Below are 18,970 nucleotides of genomic sequence, written 5' to 3'. Positions count from 1 at the left end.
CCGTGCTCCAAAGTCCTTTTCCGTTTCTGAGAAACTATTATTTGTTGTCCCCACAAACATTTCTGCATTGAACCGAGTGAAATAAGGAAACCTAGCAGAAGCTTAAGGGCAGCAGGAGACTTGGGGAAAAATGAGGGGGTCTTGGTGCATACCTTTATTGAGACAGGAGAATGAAAAGCTCAGAAAATGGACATTTAAACTTGCCCAAAGAGGATGCTTTGAATCACCAATTATATAGAATCTAAAAGATTCAGTGGCCACATACAGGGCACATAAGGCCTTTCCCTTCACGTCAGACTGGTAGGAGCCATTTTGGCTTTTCATCTTCCTGTGTGGCACGGAGCATGCTGCACAACGCTCCTGTAAAGCAAGCAGGTGCTAGGGGATCTGGGCATTTTCATTTAACACAGATCTGGCTTTTGCCAAGACACAGGATGTTGATGGACCTTTCCTGCTTTTTCCAGGACACACTGCAAATTTCTGAGTTTAGATCTTATGTAGAAAGGGCATACCTTTGTGGTTTGGTGGGGATTCCCAGGGGATTCTCCTTTAGGAAAACTTTAATCCATGTGGCAAGGTCTCAGTGACCCACACAGTCCTCTCCAGCTGTTTGCTCCAGTCAAGAAACCTTCTGGAGCAAGTTGTAGCTGCAGCCCCTTCTTTCCTCACCATTCCAAATCTCCATTATGATCAATAGGAGTTTGCATAATGCTTCTCTAAAAAAATACACGAACCAGGAAAACAATGGTTGCAAAACACAGCAGCTTGCTGTAACTCTACTAATAATGTCTGCTGCTGCTCCTCCAATATATATAGTACTTATCTGCCAGAGACATCCAGACAAATAGTGATGGGCACCATTAAAAAATGCTTAGTAAATCTTTTCCAGTATGGGCTGGACTTGGATCTGCTCTATTTAAGTCAATGGAACACAGCCATTGAGCCCTAGGGGAGCAAGTGCCAACCCTAAATCTTTTCTTTGATTAATTGTTCTTGGGAAGGAAGAATTCATTAAGCATTCTGCTCAGCAATTAGAAATAAATATATTTTTAGAATGAACAACCTGCCAGAAACAAGTTGTTTCAGAAATATATTCAGATTGATGCAGCCCATTTTCCGTCAATACATAACAAGGAGGCTCCAGCCTGCCAGCTTCCGTCCTACCTAGAGGGACACTGCAGAAAAAGGTAGGACAGTCTTGTCACTGAGGAACTACTTGTGCTGTCTACACAACTCGAGTTCAGATTCTGTGAGCAACTTGCTAGAAAATAATGTAGTTTCTCTGTAAATTATTTTCCCAGGCATAAAATGGGAATATATATCCTTGCTATTCCACAGAAATATTACAAAGCTATTTCTACAAACAGCTGGGACAGTGCAGATATGATAGTCATGAAAACCCAATAAAAAATGAAAAAAAACCCCTGTATTTGCATTTCAGCATCAGGGCTCAGGCATGCTACAAAGTGAATGTGAAGTAACAACCTCTTTAAAGATTTTTGGACGTATGACCAACATAATTACCACAGACTTCAGGTGTAACTGAAACATGCAAGTAGTTTCACTGACACGGTAAAGAATCACCAAAAGAACAGAGGGATAGCTGTCAGTTCCAAGGTAGTGGTATTCAAGCACTTTCCTGCCTATTTAAGGCAAAGATTCCACTAACAAATGAGGTGTAAGGGTATATTTTAAACCTACCTGTTTTAAATTTTAAATCCCCTTACTTCAAGGCAGGAACTCATCACAGAGCTCTTTCTATCTTCTTTTCCTCTTTTGGTGAGGACAGGGTCTATGCATGCCTGAAGCCCAGAGGAGCACATGCAGCTGCAAGACAAGCAACGGCACTTTGCGGATGCCACAGCCCTCCTCACCAATCCAGAAAGATGTACTTCTGGTCCCAAATCTGGAAGAAGAAACCCTAAAAGAACCTCAACATGCTCTGGGTACTGAAAGCTACAGCCACAAAAGACTATTCCAGACTTTTAAATTTTGTGTCTTAAAAGGAAAGTCATGTCTTATCCTTTGCTTGTGGTGCCTAGAGGCAAGTCTGTTCCCTGCCCTGTTTTGGGTACCTAGGATGGCAGCAGCGTCTTGATGAATTCCAGCTTTTCCAAGAAGCCACACAAGAACACACTCTCAAAGGCCCTCTTCTCTAAAACATGAAACACACTTGTAGTTTTTTACTTCTACGCATACAGTACCCAGTTTCAAGGCCACTGCAGCAGACACTGACTTAACCTTTGATTTCAATAGGAGCAGGGATGTGCTAGCATATTATGTAAATTAGCCGGGCACTTGGGCACTTCAATACTGCTTGACTACACGATTTCTGTTTTTCTTCTTTTTAGTCCTTCTGTTTAAGTAAGCTTAGTAGTAAGGCAAAAGCTAGGGTTTACCTCTGTGTTCTTTCAAATTCATCCCACCAGAAATGTATGTGATATGACTTAGCCCGACTGGCTGGCACTCAGCAGATCACAGGAAGGCTGAGAAAGTATAAAGATGGTTCAGTGATTAGGGTACCTAGAAGAAAGTCACGCGAGCCAACACTCTCAGCACTCCCTGGTTTCAGTGGGGAAGAGCAGAAGGTCTTTCACTGGAGTCCAGGAAAACCAGATAGCAGATTAGCTCTGCTCTCAAGTATACCCAAACCCATTTTAGCTCATTAGATATTCAGATTGTAAATTAGGGATCTCCTTTATGAAAGACAACACTGAATCAGAAATGGATATTTTGTGGGTGAAGAGCAGAAAATTCAGTGCTCTAAAACACTTCCACTGGAGCAACAGAGAGCTAGCCTCACTAAATGCTGCTTTGAAGATCCATTCCACAAACATCAAAATGTGAATGGAATCTGGTATCTCTCACTGGAGTGCAATATTAGCAGGTCTCAGACAGTGCTAGACACAGTGCCCATATGTGCCTCAGAGGTACAGATACAAGAGACACAGGCCAGAAGTAGCTCCTAGTGTCACCCCCCACTAGCTGCAATGGATTCTCACCCAGGAATTTGGCTCCATACACCTACTGATAAAAACTAATTTCAAAGAAATGATGATCCATCCTTCTGCATCCACAAGAACCCCAGTGTGTGGAGAAATAATTTTACCCAGGACTGTAGCAAGGCTAATGCTGAGGTGAAATGCAGCCATCACACAGTCCACAGCAGAACAACACACAACTACTGCTTCAGGGCAGAGTGTGAATAAAGCTGAAGCACACCACTTAAACTGTACTAAAATCACTCGCAGTGTCACCTGGCTGCCAACAAAGTCTAGTAGTCTGCTCTATCAACAGCCCTGGATTTTGAATGATCAGGGTAGTTTATATTACCACAAAACTACTTTATTTGGACTAGCCTTCCATCTGCTTTCTGAGCTAACCAGGACCATATATATTTTTCCCTTGAAAAACAAGTTTTCAAAAAGCTTGTGAGGAATTCTCTCCCCTCCTCTTGTGACCAGCTGTAGGAAAGCTACGCTCAACCTTGAACCATCACAACTGGAGGTACAGCCAAGTGTTATCTTTTTCCCTAACGGGACTCCAGATCCTAGTATCCAAGTTTGGGGTGGGCACATACTTACCTGTCCTTACTTGAAAGAGGTGTTCTTTCCCTGAAAAAACACTCAGCCACAAGGATGCATACAGGAAGAAAGGCCGAAAGCTTATTCGTGGGCCAAGCTGAGGAAATGTGAATGACTAACATCAAGGCATCTTGTTCAGCTCTTTCACAGCTTGTCTCTGTACATCTTATCTAAGAAGACTGGAAAGAAATGCTGATGGCCTGCCATTACTGAGGAAATGTGTGTGTGATGATTACACTGGAGGAAGTGTTTAAGAACAGCTCAGCCTTGTGAAAATAATACCCTATAACAGCTGCCAAATCCCAGAGGGGTTAGTCTCTGGACTCCCCAAGTCACGCATGACTTCTATACATCAGTGTCTCCAACAGCTATGCTCATGGATAGGCATTGTCTTTCATCTCTATGGAGAAGCCCACACCTCTGTCATTTCCTATTCACCATGGGGTGCTCTGCCCCGCAAAGAGGGTTGTGCTGATTGGGGGACTGAGGTTTTGAGAAATTTCATTGATTTTTTTTTTCCCTGCTTTTAAATTTCAGCTGTGGGAAACAGGACTGGAAAGACATCTGAGGTGTTTCAAGGTGGAAGAAAGACTAAAAAAGAGGTGGTGGTGGTCCAGACGTGGGAATCACCATCCTGTGGTGCCAGGAAGAGAGATCTTTGTACAACTGTTTGACGTGCTTAGTTCTGTTTTACGCTTCTCACAGCCACATCACTCACGACGTACTGTATTATTAGATGCACCCCCGATGTTATGTATTAATTTCCAAAGCAGACTCATTCACACACACATAACACATCCGCCCACATGCAGTAATGGTTAGACAGACACAAAGCCATCCAGCAGCCAGTTATTTGGGGTGGGAACAGCTTGCATTAGCTCATGATGAATCTTAGCCTTAATTCTGAGATAGAGAGGTTGGGAGCTGTGCATTGCTCTCCTGACTGACTGCAGATCCCAGAGCAGGGCAGAGGATGTCAAGGCAAATCTTTTTTTGTCTGCAGTGCAGATTCTGCTATGTGAATTTACTTGCAGATGAGGCTCCCGGATCCCCTGTTCAAAAGGAGGAGCCCTAGGCCATACCCACATCTGCCACTGTTAGCCTAAATTCCTGTTTGTGCTGCAAAAGAAGCACGCAACCAGCAGAGCTGCCCTTGCTTGGAAGGCTTTGGCCCAACTTTTAATCAATGTATGAAGAAACCAGAGGAATTCGTCCCATTTGGGTGATGGAGTAGATGAGAGAGGACTGCCTGTGGTGCAAAGAGACAGCAGAGGAGCCCAGTCATAAGAGGAATACACCAAGAGAAGCTCTGAACGATGTAACTTTACATGAGGTTTTGCAAAACTGAGGACCAGAAACTTTCCAAATGCAGTCAGGGCTGAGCCGACAGTCACTGACAAATACGGAGTTTGATTTAAGTATGTCTTCGACCCAGGCATTTGTTCCAATTCCCAGCTGTGGAATAAGCCTAGCTGCTCTCTAACCATGGCATACACAGTGTTACCACCTTCATCATGGCTGGCATCTCAAGCACACTTGTGTTTGCACCAAAAGCCAAGGGTCACAACAGATTATTCAAAAGATGCAACAGTCGGCGAGCTTAGAGGATGTTTTCTAAAGCCGCCACACCACAGAAAAGGACAGACACCTTGCCAGCTCCTGGGAGTGTTTACTAAAGACAAGAAGTCACATATTCCCAAAGAAGAGGGTAGCACACCTTGCAATACACATGACTGGTGAGGAAAAGATGGAACATTTTCTTTTTAGAGCATCTCCAAACCCCATGCAGGGGCTGCACAATTCTCATTTATGGACACAAAAGGTAAAATTCATCTTGTCTCCCTCCCCAAGCAGGCTTTTCTTTTATCTTTTTCCAGCCTAGTTCTAAATGTGCCACACAATATAATGCTGTACATGGAATTGTACAGGTGTTGGTAACCCATTTCCTTATTAAGACAAAGGAACTGATTAGTTAGAAATTCAGAAACAGTACATGGATCTACTTATTTTTGTGGCCCTAACAAAACATGGACAAGAGATGTAAACAAATCTACAGTAGGATCAAGAAAAGGATAATCATGAAGAAATTCTCATGAAACTGCCTTGCAGATATTAACCACACCCTTGCTGACATCTACTCCGGCATCTTCTGTTACATTAAAATATTTTAGAGTTCTACAGTATCTTCCATGGCCCCTGGCAGTACCATCACCCCGTTTTCAAAGTTGGGCAAATCAAGGCACAGAATATTCTGTGTTATGGCTCACAGGGTCAAAACTAGATGCCTGACCTGCCTTCCAGTTTGTCCTTCTATCTGTTATACATTGCTTATGGTTCAAAGTGTATCTGCAGCTAAATGAGCATGGGAGAACGATACAAATGGTTTGTATAGGCACCAAGGGGAACAGACTGTGATCTGTAGTCTAGACTGGTCCTTTCTCCTGCCCTCCCCACAATTCACAGGAAACCAGGGATGCAAAAATATATTCCTCTTGTTATCAACAGAAGTATAATTTGTGCACACATTAGGACTTTAAAGCAAAGGTGGAAAGATCAAGCATCAAGAATTTGTGCTTAATCAAAGTGGGTTTGCTATTGCTAAAAAAGCTGCATAGAGTCAGTCATCATTATCATTCCTGTTATCATTTTGACTGTTGGGAGAGCTAGTCCAAACCCTGACACTGCCAGGAAACGTCACCTTTGCACTGCTTCACTATGCCTAATGCAACTTCTGCTTCTCTGCAGAGAGCCAAGATGTCACTCGCTCAGCCCACACCCCTGTGCCATCTGCACCATCCCTCCAGCCTAGTCACAAAGGTGGACAGAGGTGAGAGAACATGCAGAGCAGGGCTGGATAATTAGGGGCCTCCACTTCCTCCTGTCCCCGGAGACACGCACGTACGCACGCGCACACACACAACTCCTTTGCAGATGAGACCTTGCACTGGATAACAATGATGTTAGCGCTGTGATGAGTTAGCACCTTGCCCTGAAATCACGTGTGAAGCAACGGCTGGGAGGAAGGGACTTACTAATGTGGAGTCGTCGAGTCTTTGGAATGCAGCTGTTATCTCCCTCACAAGCTTCAGAGCACTGATAACTTTGCTAGACGCTTCTTTCCCACACCCAGGCAAACCCAAATGCACTTCACTAGGTTTTCCATCCCCCAAACACGCACGGGGTGGAACTGAGCATCGGACTGTAACAGCGCTCAGCAGCTCTGACCAGGAAAACTGAATCCCATCTGAGTTCCTCTGCATACAGTCTCACTGGGGCTGTGTACAGCGATGAGGAGTTACTCAGTGTACAGCTACTGATTTCCTGGCAGTCACAAGAACCCTGAGCACAGCTGTGAAAATAAAAAAAAAAGAAGTTATAGCTCCTACATTAGAGTCAGCTGGCAACCTGCAGCACCCCTCTTGCCTCTAAGCTCTTTAACAATAGATGCATAAACACAGACAACCTCTCCATCCAAAGAGGCAGAATTTAAATCCTTAATTAGCACATTTGGACGAGTCACCACAAATGAGATTAGCTTTTGCGCATCGCTGGGGAAGCAGTTGTGCCCCTATAATGTCCAAGTGGTGGGCCCTCAAGCTGACCTTGGAATTCCCCTTTGGATGCTCTTCTGCTTTGCTGTCACCAACACTGTCTTCCTCCGCTGCATGCAGCATCTCTTCACGAGTTAACAGCCTGGTTTTACTACAGTCTGGTGCTAATACTAGGCACGGGGTGACCATATTTGACGTCAGCCACTATGAATATACTGCGTGGAATGAATAATTTCAATTTGTAAAGGGACTTCCCAGGTAGCAAACCATTCAACATGGAAAAGGGGCAGAGAAAAGGTCTCTATAATACCACCTTGTTAGCCCAGCACACATCTGCTCTCTCTTCTCTGCTTCTGGAGTCCTAACGGCTTTGTCTGCTGACAAAACCCTGGTTTTAGTGCTGTCAGCACTGCAGAGCTGTAGAGCTGCACAGAGCCAAGCTGCGTTCTCATCTGCCTTGTGCTTCACCAAAAAAAATGCCAGTTCTTCCTGGTTGTCACATATAAAGCAGCTTTGATTTGGAGACCCCAGGATGAACTTGCAGTGCCGCTTGGTCAAGAAACCTTGTTGGCAGAAAAGCGACTGGTTTACAACCATCTCACTAAGAAATGCTCAGATAATGTGGGATAAGCACTGTACTGCTGCTAGAGGAAGAGGTTATCTAAATGTTCCAGAACAGAACTTAAATCAACCCTGTCCACCATAATAACTGACTCTTCTGCAACACAGAGCAAGTAAATCTCATGAAGTTATACATCACTGGACACCAAAAAGGTAATGATGTCACCAGCCGGGTGCTGCCTGATTTGAAAGATGGTTATGGGTACTACACCTGCATCAGCAGTCACAGGAGCACACGTGGGACACCAAGAAACAACAAATGAGGAGAAGAGGATGTAGGTCTCTCCACATGGAAATAAACCCATGCTCTGTTACAAACCAGGGAAAGGATGTAAAAGCATTGTCAGAGTTGGTGATTTTCTTAATACTTCCTCCTGCCTTGAGTTCTGGAAATAGTCTCACCCCTCTGCAGACAGAACAGCCTGGACCTTGTTCAGCCATAGACCTCGTGGCATAAACCTTTAGGAGTGAAATCTTACGCTCTCACTAGCCACTTCCCTACAGACTGGCCTTTTCCTTACACCCATCAGTGGAAATGGGTTTTTTTGAAGTTTTCAAAGACAGAAAAGGAGTTGGCACCTTTTTTTTTGGAGTGACATTCATCTGTAGGTAAATTGATTTAATAGCTTGTTAGAGTGCCAATTAGAACCAACAATAACTCAATTGACCTATAACTGCCTTGGCACCAACACAGCTTTCAAAAATAAGAGAAAGGAAGAAATCTGTGCTCTGGTAGAGATGAGAGCTCAGATAGTTGGTTTCAAGAGCAAACTGAGGGATTCATGGGCTTGCTAATGAGATGCTCATAACACATCAGAAACAAAGACAAATTTCAATGGTTTCAAGCTAAAATGACACTATGTTATCTCCAGACAAAGATCACACTTTTATCTGTATAATAAATGGATTTCAGTGCAGCAGCAGTTACTCTACAGTAGAAAAAACTCAGTGCAACAGAAAGCACAGCACAGTTACCTTACCAGAATAACACTGTACTGAAAACTTAAGTTTAAGCTGCTCATAATAGTACTGAAAAGTCCTACACTGATTCTGTGTGTGTCTACCAATAAACACCTTTAGAAAACACATTTTTCCCTCAAATAAAATCTGTTTCACAATAATGCAGTGGAGATAGTGCTTCTATACAAATTCATCATTTTAAACGCTTAGCTCCAAGGACTGAGATATTTCAAGTTTTAAAAAAAATCAAAAATGGTTAGAGTTTGTCTAAACATTGCTGGGCTGGTAGTGTCCAAGGATGGAGAGACAGATACTGTGGAAGGGTTTTAAATTACTAGGCAAAATGATCCATTCTTAAATCAGGAAGGAAAGCAGGGACTGAGAAAACTGAGATGGTTTGAAGAATCAGAGGGAAAACAGCAACTAAGAATATATAGAAAGAGAGGAAACTAATTTGGGGAGACTCACCCCGAAAAAACCATGAAGGATAAGGATGGAGACTGGCAAGGAAGGGAACTGGACTGAGTAAAGTGCCAAGCGCAACACACTGCAACTGGAACACTGGGCAGGGGGAGCAGCATGGGAGACTCATTACTAAAATGTAAGGCGAGGTAGAAAACAACAATCAGATGATAAGCTGCGTATTGGGACTTAGGACTGGCTCGACAAGAAACCTGCCATGAAAAGCCTAGAAAATGGAGATAGGACTGGTGGGATAAGAAACACAAACTTGAAGTAAGGGATGGGGAAAACAACAGGTTGGAGAGTGGGGCAGAAGGTGTCATGCTCAGGTATTAGGGAGAAAACAAGCAGAGTTTGCAATAAGCAGAGTATATTTCCCTGCAAAGGCTGGAAAGTAATCCAAGAATCTGGTGCACCCTTGTTCCCTTGCTGTAACTACTAGGTACGGCCATTGCTTAATTCAGAGCAGAGGGCAGTGCAGTCATCTCCTGGAAAAGATCCATACCTGCTAATGAATCCAGAGATATTATTATGATGAGGATAGGGAATGATTTGTTGTTTAAAACCTTAACAACTTTACAAAAACATTGTATTAAAAATTAGACTGCAAAGTCAAAAGCTCAGGTTATGAAATAGCAGAATAGATGTTAGCTGTACATATATACTATGTTACAGTCATTACATGATTCAAAACAGTACTTCCCATAGAATTCATGCATCGTTCAAGATGAGAGGAAGGGCTTGAGGCAGATGTGTGCAGGAAGGAGATTTTCTATAGGAGCTCATTTCTTGCACAATCTGGAAGGCTTGCAATAAAAGAGATAAGGAACTGCAGAATGAGACGTGATGGCTAGGGCAGATGAGCGGTGCCCTGGAGAGTCCGTCTCTGCCAAAAAGTTCCTGCCGAGGTGTTAGGCAAATCATTCAATCCAAAACTGTAATTAGAATAATATTCTCAGGTGATGATTAAAAACAACACTATGTCATTGTTTACAGCTATGATTTTTTTTTTTTTTTTTTTGCCACAACAACTGATAAACTAACAAACATCAGAGGCTTGGGAAGAACGTGGGTGGGATCAGCAAACCTATTTCTTAGCCTGGCTGCTCACCAAGCTAGTCTAAGAAACGGTCCAAATCAGAATGTCCCAATCCTCTTAAAGCACCCCTTACTCTTAAAACAGGTAGTCGTTATCTCTGTGCCCTTGTCTTCTGGGTCACAGTCTGATTCCTTACTATGGACCCACCAAGGCAGAGCTCTGAACACAAGGTATGCTGTGTAATGCCATGGACTCTGCAAAACAGATCCTCAAATTGACTGCACCAAGTTAATGCATGATTTTGACCTTAATTTCTATGAGTGTCTGCCACCTTGCTATAAACTGAGGATGACAGTACCAGGTTCCTAGCCAAGGTGTCAGGAAGCAAAATGAACATTTATTTGTATTATAGTTGAATATTTTATAAGTGCCAAAGCAAAAAAAAAAAAAAAAGCGGCCATCAGGAAACAACCCTGTTTTTTTCAGTCTGAGTAAGATATAATAAATATGTCATGGCATGGCATCTTACAAGGAGAGATGGAAAAAATGTTAAATAGTTTTTCACAAAGGAACCACCCCTATGTGCAGAATGAGGCACAGGCTTCTGTGGAAGAGATAATGTGCTCATCTATTTGCAGAGATTTGTAAGAAGGGCCTGAATTAAGTTTATGCAGAAAATCTTAATCATAGCAGTTTCTTAAATCTCCATGCTTGCTTTAGTATTTACTTATACTCTTTCATCCCATTTTCTGCATGTGAACATACATGAAAATACTGTAATACTATATGATCATAGTCTTAAAACATATTCTGGTGATACACTGAGGTGTTTCATCTACTGAGGCCTTCCTGTTTTCAAACACTGCCTTTTGCAGCATCTGAGTACGTCTCATACAAAAAACTATAGCCCCACATTGATTGTCTAGCGTGGGATTTTTTTATCCTCTGCCTCATGACACGTGAACTAGGGCATGAAGCATGTGATGATTTGCCCATGGACATGGGAAGTATGGCTGCTCTAGTCTGGTCCCCTTAATTCATGGTCACAAAACCAGGTTTCTTCTCCTGCAGCTTGATACACAGTCCACTGAAGACAACGGAAATCCAATCCATGCTGTTCAGTGGGATTTGGATTATCCCTCATATTATTCCTGTTTGGATCCCCTCGTTCCGCTCCAGCAAAACTGCCCTGGGAATTGGCAAGAAAGTTGTCTGCAGCAAAGACAGCAAGATCTGACTTCAGGAAAACATCTCCCCTTCTGTAGCTAGCAGCATCCCCACACTATTTTGAGGCAACTGCCATCAGCATGATCAAGAAAAGAAGACAGACAAGTCTATGAGGTGCCTCCCAATAAATCTGCACCTGATTTGCACTTTGTGTTTGTTTCTAAAGACAGGCACAGGTTCTGCTACTAATGCAACTGTTTCCCCAACGTTTCCCTCTAAGCAGAGGTGTCACTGAACTAGAATTTCAATTTGCTGTACATAAGGCTCACACAATGGGCAGCTTTCATCTTACTTTGCTATGTTCAGTGGGCAAGTCACAAGATCAGAGTTTGCCACTGTGGGCAGCTTCTGAATGTGGACAGGCATGAAGCAAGGCCAGCACAAGCAGCAGCATTCTGGGCAGCAGGTAAAGAAAAGGGCGTTATTGTCTGAGAGCAGGGAGTGCAACAGCCACCCAAGTGAACTGCCAAAGTCAGTACGCAGAGCTGTATGCCTCACCAATTGTTTATCCTTCCTACACAAGAGTGAAAAGCTTACGAACGAGAAGAGTCTCCACAAACAGAGCAGCACTCTGTGAGGCACTCTGGAAATCAGTTCTCAGGAGAGTGGAAAAGGTAAATGCACCTCCTTCCCATTTTTGCTCAATCCCACCAGCGGCATTGGGTTCAGCATTCAGTACTTTCATTAGCAAATCCCACTGATTGCCCAGGAGAAGGCAGGCTGAATGACACTGCTGAGCAGTCTGGAGCAGCATGAAGGACAGCAAATGGTTTTGTTCTTCAGGAATTCCCCTACCTTACACAGTGCACCTGAGCATCTATTTCTTTTGGTGCCACAGAAACCTCCCTGAGTTCCCAAGCAGACAGGGGGCTCTGGCAGAGGAAGCGAATGAAACAAAGGATCTGTTTGCAGACAAGCATTACAAGTAAGGGAGAACTGGAAAAAGAAAAACTAAAATCTGAAGTTGGGACTGTTACTGAATGGAGTATTTTCCATTGTTTTCAAGAAGGCAGTAGCTTCTTTTTTCTGTGAAGAAGTTAATAGATTACTGGGCAGTGAATAATGTGCAGTTCTATTTACATCCACTGTTTGGACTATTTTGGTCCTTCAGATAGAATATCTGTTCTGAAGCCCTTCTAAAAGCAGCATGCTACACTTTTTGCAAGCAATTCTGGATAGCAGCTACAAACCCATATGCTTCAGCCAGCTACAAACTAGATAGATCATTGTTTGTCTGGAATTTTTTTATTAAACCAATTGTACTGGATCAATGCTTCCTCTAAGCAATAAATTACAATTCTATCTACCCAGTGAAAAAGCTTTCGAAGTCACAGATAAATCTTGATCTAGGAAACACAGTTTGGCTCTGCACTGATGTGTGATCAGCCACAGATGCAAATAAAGTCAAGCCACGAGCACATACATCTGCACCTCAGAATAGGAGCTAGTATTCTTATTTTCATTAGAAATTGCCAAGACACCTTTTAAGTGCTTCTAGAACTAGTCCACTGCATTAGTCTTGAGTACTCAGGGGCACTGAGTTTGGTTTTCATAAAGGTCATTTGGTGCCTTTTCCCCTCACAATAGACTAAAAGCAGAAATCAACAGAGCCTTAATCTATATTAATTTGCTTTACTCTTTGAGGGTCATAGATTTGCCACTGGAATTAGCCATATCAGATGCTAAAATGATAATTTAATGAGATGATGATGAAAGCCTCTGTTCTAGTCTAAAACAGGAGCTCCTCTCACAGCACGAAGGAGAAGCGACTCCATGAAGTCAGAGGAATTACATCAATGTCATTTCACAGCAGAATCAAGCTCCAGTAAATAGGGCTGGAGTGTTCCATTCAAAACTTTACATCTCAAGCTGTACTGAGACAGGAGTCATGAGGTCTGGAGCTCTACCTGGAGATGCACCTCACTCTCAGAGGTGACACTGGTTTCTCCAAACAGACAGAAAAGAAGATCTGGCTCTAAATATTTATTAGCTTGAAACCTGTACACCAAATGCTGCTGCACAGCTTTGGTGACAGCAAAGTGCAGGATAATGGAGACATGCCTCTTAAAAGATCCCAGCGCTCCAGAATCTGCACCCATCTATAACAAGGAGCAATCACGCATCGCACTGCGTAATTTGCAAAGCAGAAAAGAGAGGCCTTTGGGTCAAGGATGTAGCTCTTGCAAATATTTTGATAATATCTGCTCTTTGGTGCAATCTGCTGCATTTCAGAGGTCAAAAAATGTTATTCATATTCATGTGAGTTTTTTCCAAGACAGATGCTTGTAGCATTAGTAGCATTCAGAGAAGGTGGGAACACAAAACCCGAACAGAATCTGGGAAAGCTCCCACTCTTCTCCTTCAAGGCAGCCATTGTTCATAGGTCATTTTTCATGGAAGCCCACACATTTTCTCTAAGCAGCATTCATACTCAAACAGATCGGCTGCAAGTGACCTAGAAACGGGGGTGAACAAAGTTCCCCAGAAGATATACACACTGGCCATACAGTAGCACATCCAACTCCTCCTGGTCTCTTCAGATGTCTCTCAGTGGTACAGTCGGTACCACTGCCCGATCCAATGTTGATAGATAACAGCAGGGAGAAAGCACAGACTTGTGTGCTAGGCTTCTAGCATCAATTTAGAAGAAATGGAAAGCAGCAAGATATCAGCCCACCTGGAATCTAACACCAAGCAGAGAGTGTCTTGCACAAGGGTACAGATACCCAGCTCACTGTGCTTTCTCTGCACAAATGCAAAGCTACTTCAGGGCAGGATTTTATTATTAATACTAACGAGTCATACATGCTTTCAGATATATCTGCATGGATAGGAACATCTGAGTGTCAGCAGACTCGGTGTGGTCATCTGGCTTGGGAGAGTCTAAGCTTGTCTGCATATTTCATTCCTTTGTGTAAGGCTAGGAGTGGCCCCATAGTCAAGTACCTCCAAAATCAAAACTTACCTCATAATATACTGTGCTGTTTTAAGGAGTAAGCACTTGTTTACCACAAATCTTAAACAAATAAACTCGTAGGACCATCTCACCTTGGGCAAGGTGGTTACCTCAGCTACCGCTACAATCCTTTTCCTGAAGTTTGCCAGTCTGGTTCTATGCTGAAATCATAGTCATAAAGATGGACGGGAGTAAAACCACTGTACAGATACATAAAAGATACGCAAACTGAACACTGCTTTTGCATAAATCCAAATACAATCCAGAGACTAAATCCAAAATTCCTTGAGGGTGCAACACACAGAGAACACCTTGCTAGAATAACCCCAGAGAGCACAGTAGTAGTTTTTAACTCCAGGCTTGTGGCAAATAATACAAAGACCTATAGCCAAGAGTATGAAACTGGTTTTGTTCTTTTTAAAGCTAACCACTCTCACATTTCACTGTTTGTGAGATGTTACTTGATCAGTCACAACTGCGAGGCAATTTTACACTCTTTCCAATCTGGGTTTGAATAAGATTGTACTTGCAAGGACTATGTATCATGATGTAGCTACTGGAAACCCTCATATGCTCGGTCAGCTGTGAGCTTGGGACACTTGAATGCACTAAATTTAAACGACAGTGCAGTCTTCCAACTCACGTAGCCTTCTAATAACATTTGTTAATCCAAGCAAATATCAAGGAATCTGTTCAGTGCCAGTGTTGAATCTTCTAAGCATGTGGACTGCTTACCAAGTCCCTAAAAGGTAGTGTCAATAGGTTTCCGTCATTTCTGTCTTTGGGCACTCAAATCCACCCTTCCCGCAATTACCTTGCTAACTGTATTTTAGGGAATAATGCAAGGTTTCTTGAAAAGTCCAAAAATTCAATAAAATCATGTCGTTTGATAGATATGTGTTTGAACAATGTTCTTCTACTGTGTGCTTTTAAATGTGAGATGTAAGCCAGTTGTAATTAAAGTTGAAGCAATAAACCTTAGCCATTGATTGCACTAAGTAATTAATTATTGATTGCAGTACTTTACATACATATTGCAGAGGACAAGTCACCTGTGCAGTAGACAATGCTCTCCTCAGAAATACCCAAACACAACCCCTCTGCTACACAGAACTACACAAAAATTTGCTCTAGGGTTTACAACTTAATTTCCTTATTAACCTTCATGGAAATGTTGCTGAGTGAAAGCAAGCCATTACTTTCATAAAGACAATGTTAACTATTCCCTATCCAAATTAATTTTGCAAATAAGGATTTACAGATGCAAAAGAGAAAATCTTTCTCTGTAAGACTCTGAAGGAGTTAAGTTCCTTCTAAATGAATGCTGCTATCCCCTGCACATACCAATTCCCGACAAGTGATGCTGCAGTAAGAAGCCCTACAGAACAGCAACAGTAGCAACATCCTTCCCTAACTCTCGGGAAGAAGGGAGAGGACTTTGAGGTACGAAAATGGGAACTGACACATTAATCAGGCAGACCATACGTTCTGAACTGGAGATGTAGGACTGGTTAAGCAGCAGACACCATGCTTTTAGTCTGGACTTGTGTATCAGGTGGGAACATTTTTCCTCATTTACACTGAACTTACGGAGAGGCTTTTCCTTATAAAAATCCAAAGCAAATGACATTTGTTGGTTTAAAAACACAATTTGAAATAAACAATGGTGTGGGGACACTAAAATTAAGCTTAAATATAAATTAAAGCTGCAGATTGTTTGACTGGAGCAGATCTCAGATGTGTCTTCCAGCTCCTCTGGGTGGGAAAATAGCAAAGAAAGTTATGTCGGGGTGCGTGTGCTGTGCAGAAAGGTTTGAGCTGGACATGGCAGGGGAAGGGGCAGGCCAGCTACTTTTGAGTGGGCCAGGAGGGGGGAGAATTGTACCTGAAGTCGCTGTAGGGATGGATGATCCAGAACCCGGCAGACTTAACCCTTTCCTGCTCCCTCTCCACGGCCTTCTGGCTGCCAAACATCCTCAAGGAGAATTTGTTGACCCCCGGCTGGAGCATGGCCCCGAACTGCCTCTGCATGAAACCAGCTTGGCCCAGCCTCTGCTCCTCATCTGGGGTGATCTGGTCGCACCCTCCACCTCCTTCCACTTTGATGGAGGTAGAGGAGCAAGCCCGCGGGGGCTGCTGCTGGGGCTCCGGGGGGGACGCTGGTGGTGGGGGCGCTGGCAGTCCCTGCTCCAGCTCCCCACTGCCGGGGGGGCTCTTGTCCTCACTGGGGGAGGCTGGCTCCCCTTCGCCGCCGATCAGCCTCTTCTCCTCGGCCGTGTCGTGGAGGTGCCTGCTGGTCAGCGAGGACAGGCTCCCTTTGAAGCGGCGGCAGTCCCCGTTGGTGCTGGTCTTGGCGCCCTTGCTGCCTGCCTCCGTCTCCAGGAGGCCGGGGTCCCCCCCTCTGCCAGGGTCTCCCCCGAGCGCCCGGGTGCTCCCAGCAGAGGGCGAAGGCAGTGGCTTCAGCCTGATGCTTTTCCTCCGGGTGTCCTTGTCGCTGTCTTCCTCCTCGTCCATGATCGACGCCTTGGGTCCTATCTGCTGGGGCAGGCTGTAGAGCCTCTTGCGCATGGAGGGGGGTAGCTTGTCCATGGCCGATGCTGCTCCTGCCGCTCAGTTAGAGGGAGAGACCCCTCGGTTCTTCCCAAGGAGGGGAACTGTCACTGCCCCCAGGCCCCTGCCCCCAGCTCAGGGGGCAGAAGGGACCAGAGACTGGCGTGTCATCTCCTTACCAGGCTGTGGCATCCACAGGCTCTGCATCAAAACACAGGCTCTGCATCCAGAAGGGAAGGGGAAAAAAAAAAAACAACAGGGAAGGCAAAAAAGCTCCCCCCCCCCCCCCCCCTCCGTTGTCCCGATTCGGCTACTTGCTGCTTGTCTCCCCTTGGTGAGTGTTACTGCAATCCCTGTCTGCTCAGATCCAGAGCACTGGGCAAGAAGTCTAGAGGAGAGCCACACACTTCTGGCTGAAAGGCGAGGGAGGGCGGCAGCAGCAGCAGCAGCCGCCTTGCCATGTTGGCTTCGAGATGCAAATGTGCCGTGTCTCCCGGCGGGCAGACATCATCCGGAAAGCGAAGCTCAAGCCCGGGTGCCTCAAACTCCTCAACCTGCCGGCCAATAACACAATGAACTGCAACCTGCAGCAGCCACTGCTTGCTTACATCACTGTCATCACTTATTCCTCATGCAGCTCCTGCTCCTGGGAATATTCATGAAGCGATCCCATTCTATTGGGTTGCCATAGGAGCGACTACTGCACACAGGCTCTGCCTACCTGAGCCAGCACCCGAGCTTCTTAAAAGGGCAACGCCTGCCTGCCAAGGGTGCGTGTGCCCGAACGGGCGCCGCAACGCCGCGGCTGCTGCCGCCGGGCTGCAAGGACCGCGTCGCCCCGGCGCTGCAGAGCCCCCGCCGCCAGACCTCGCCCGCGGCGCGGCTGGAGCGGGCAGTGCCGGGAGAAACGCCGCCCCCGGTTCAGCGGCAGGCCGTACCGGGCGGCCGGGGGTTTAAAAATAGCAGCATCATAAACATTAAAAAAAACCCACAACAGGAGCAAGAAGACTCCTGTTTCTCTGAGATGCTGGCGATCCTTTCTCCTGCTGGAGTTGGGGCTGCTTTGTTGCGGGATCGCTTGGGAAGGCGCAGGGGGAAGGGGCAAATGCAAACCTAAAGGAAAAACAGCGGTTCACCTTGAAAATCTCACTCGCATGCAAAGCAGGGACTTGGGGAGTGCCTGTCCTTTCTAGTAGAAGTTTCCCTGCTGGGGAACACGTTGTGGTTTGTACCTGTCTGCAAACTACCTACTAAGGTTTGGAAGGTTTCTTCTTCCTCTGCTGCCCCGCTTCCCCATCAGACATGCGAAACGTTACTATTTCTCCCCTGCGAGGCTGGATCTGTAGAAGTCATTCAAAAAAAAAAAAAAAAGCAGGCAGCATCTCCAAGAGCTCCCCTACCGGACTGCAGGAGGCTGGGCTGGGCTGGCCAGGAGGCAGCGGGTGGGACGCGTGGGCTCTCCCTACGACACGGGGAAACCCACTTCCCAGTGGGCACCCGAGTCAGCGCTTTCCGCCGCTCGCCCTCGGCTACCGCCTCTCCGCGGAGCTCGGTCCCGGGAAACGGACAGCTCTGCGTGGGAATCCCTCCTCCTCTCACTGCTGGCTACAATGCACCTGTGTAACAGAGGCCAAAGCAGTGGGGGGAAAAAAAAAAAAAGGCTAAAATCAGGCATTTCCCTATCTTTTGTTCTTTGAGAGCATTTTTGGAGAAAAGGAGGAAAAGAGGTGGCAATGGCTGTTTAGTCTGCTATGTTAAGACACTCTTAGATTGATAAACCGGTTCAAATTATTTCCTAGTGTAAAGCCTTTGAAACCAGTGGAGTTAAATTAAGAATCCATTTAGCCACAAAGAGACTGGTTGCATATATTTTTGCACAGATTCAATATGTGAGGCTTTCTAGAATGTTTGTTGTTTTATACATTTAAAATCATACCTCCTAGGAAAGGGAAACCACGTGAACTCTGCAGCCAGCCAGGGAGGCTAAATGCAGGCAACGAATGCCCACTGCAAGCAGTGA

The 18,970-nt window shown here is 44.9% G+C and overlaps 1 protein-coding gene across 2 annotated transcripts in view; it reads right to left on the bottom strand.

The window, feature by feature from the left end:
• HCN4 (hyperpolarization activated cyclic nucleotide gated potassium channel 4) overlaps positions 1 to 16,989 on the bottom strand; it is a 103,302-nt gene extending 86,313 nt beyond the window's left edge. For both annotated transcript variants that reach the window (XM_009946735.2, XM_086471521.1), the window contains exon 1: positions 16,286 to 16,989. In XM_009946735.2, the coding sequence (XP_009945037.2) occupies positions 16,286 to 16,989 (704 nt within the window). The remainder of the gene's footprint in view (positions 1 to 16,285) is intronic.
• Between the last annotated feature and the right edge of the window lie 1,981 nt (positions 16,990 to 18,970).

This window comes from Leptosomus discolor, chromosome 11, assembly GCF_034619465.1.
Source record: "Leptosomus discolor isolate bLepDis1 chromosome 11, bLepDis1.hap2, whole genome shotgun sequence".
Lineage (NCBI taxonomy): Eukaryota > Metazoa > Chordata > Aves > Leptosomiformes > Leptosomidae > Leptosomus > Leptosomus discolor.
Note: the sequence above shows the minus strand (reverse complement) of the source record. Positions and strands in the feature narration are given on the sequence as shown.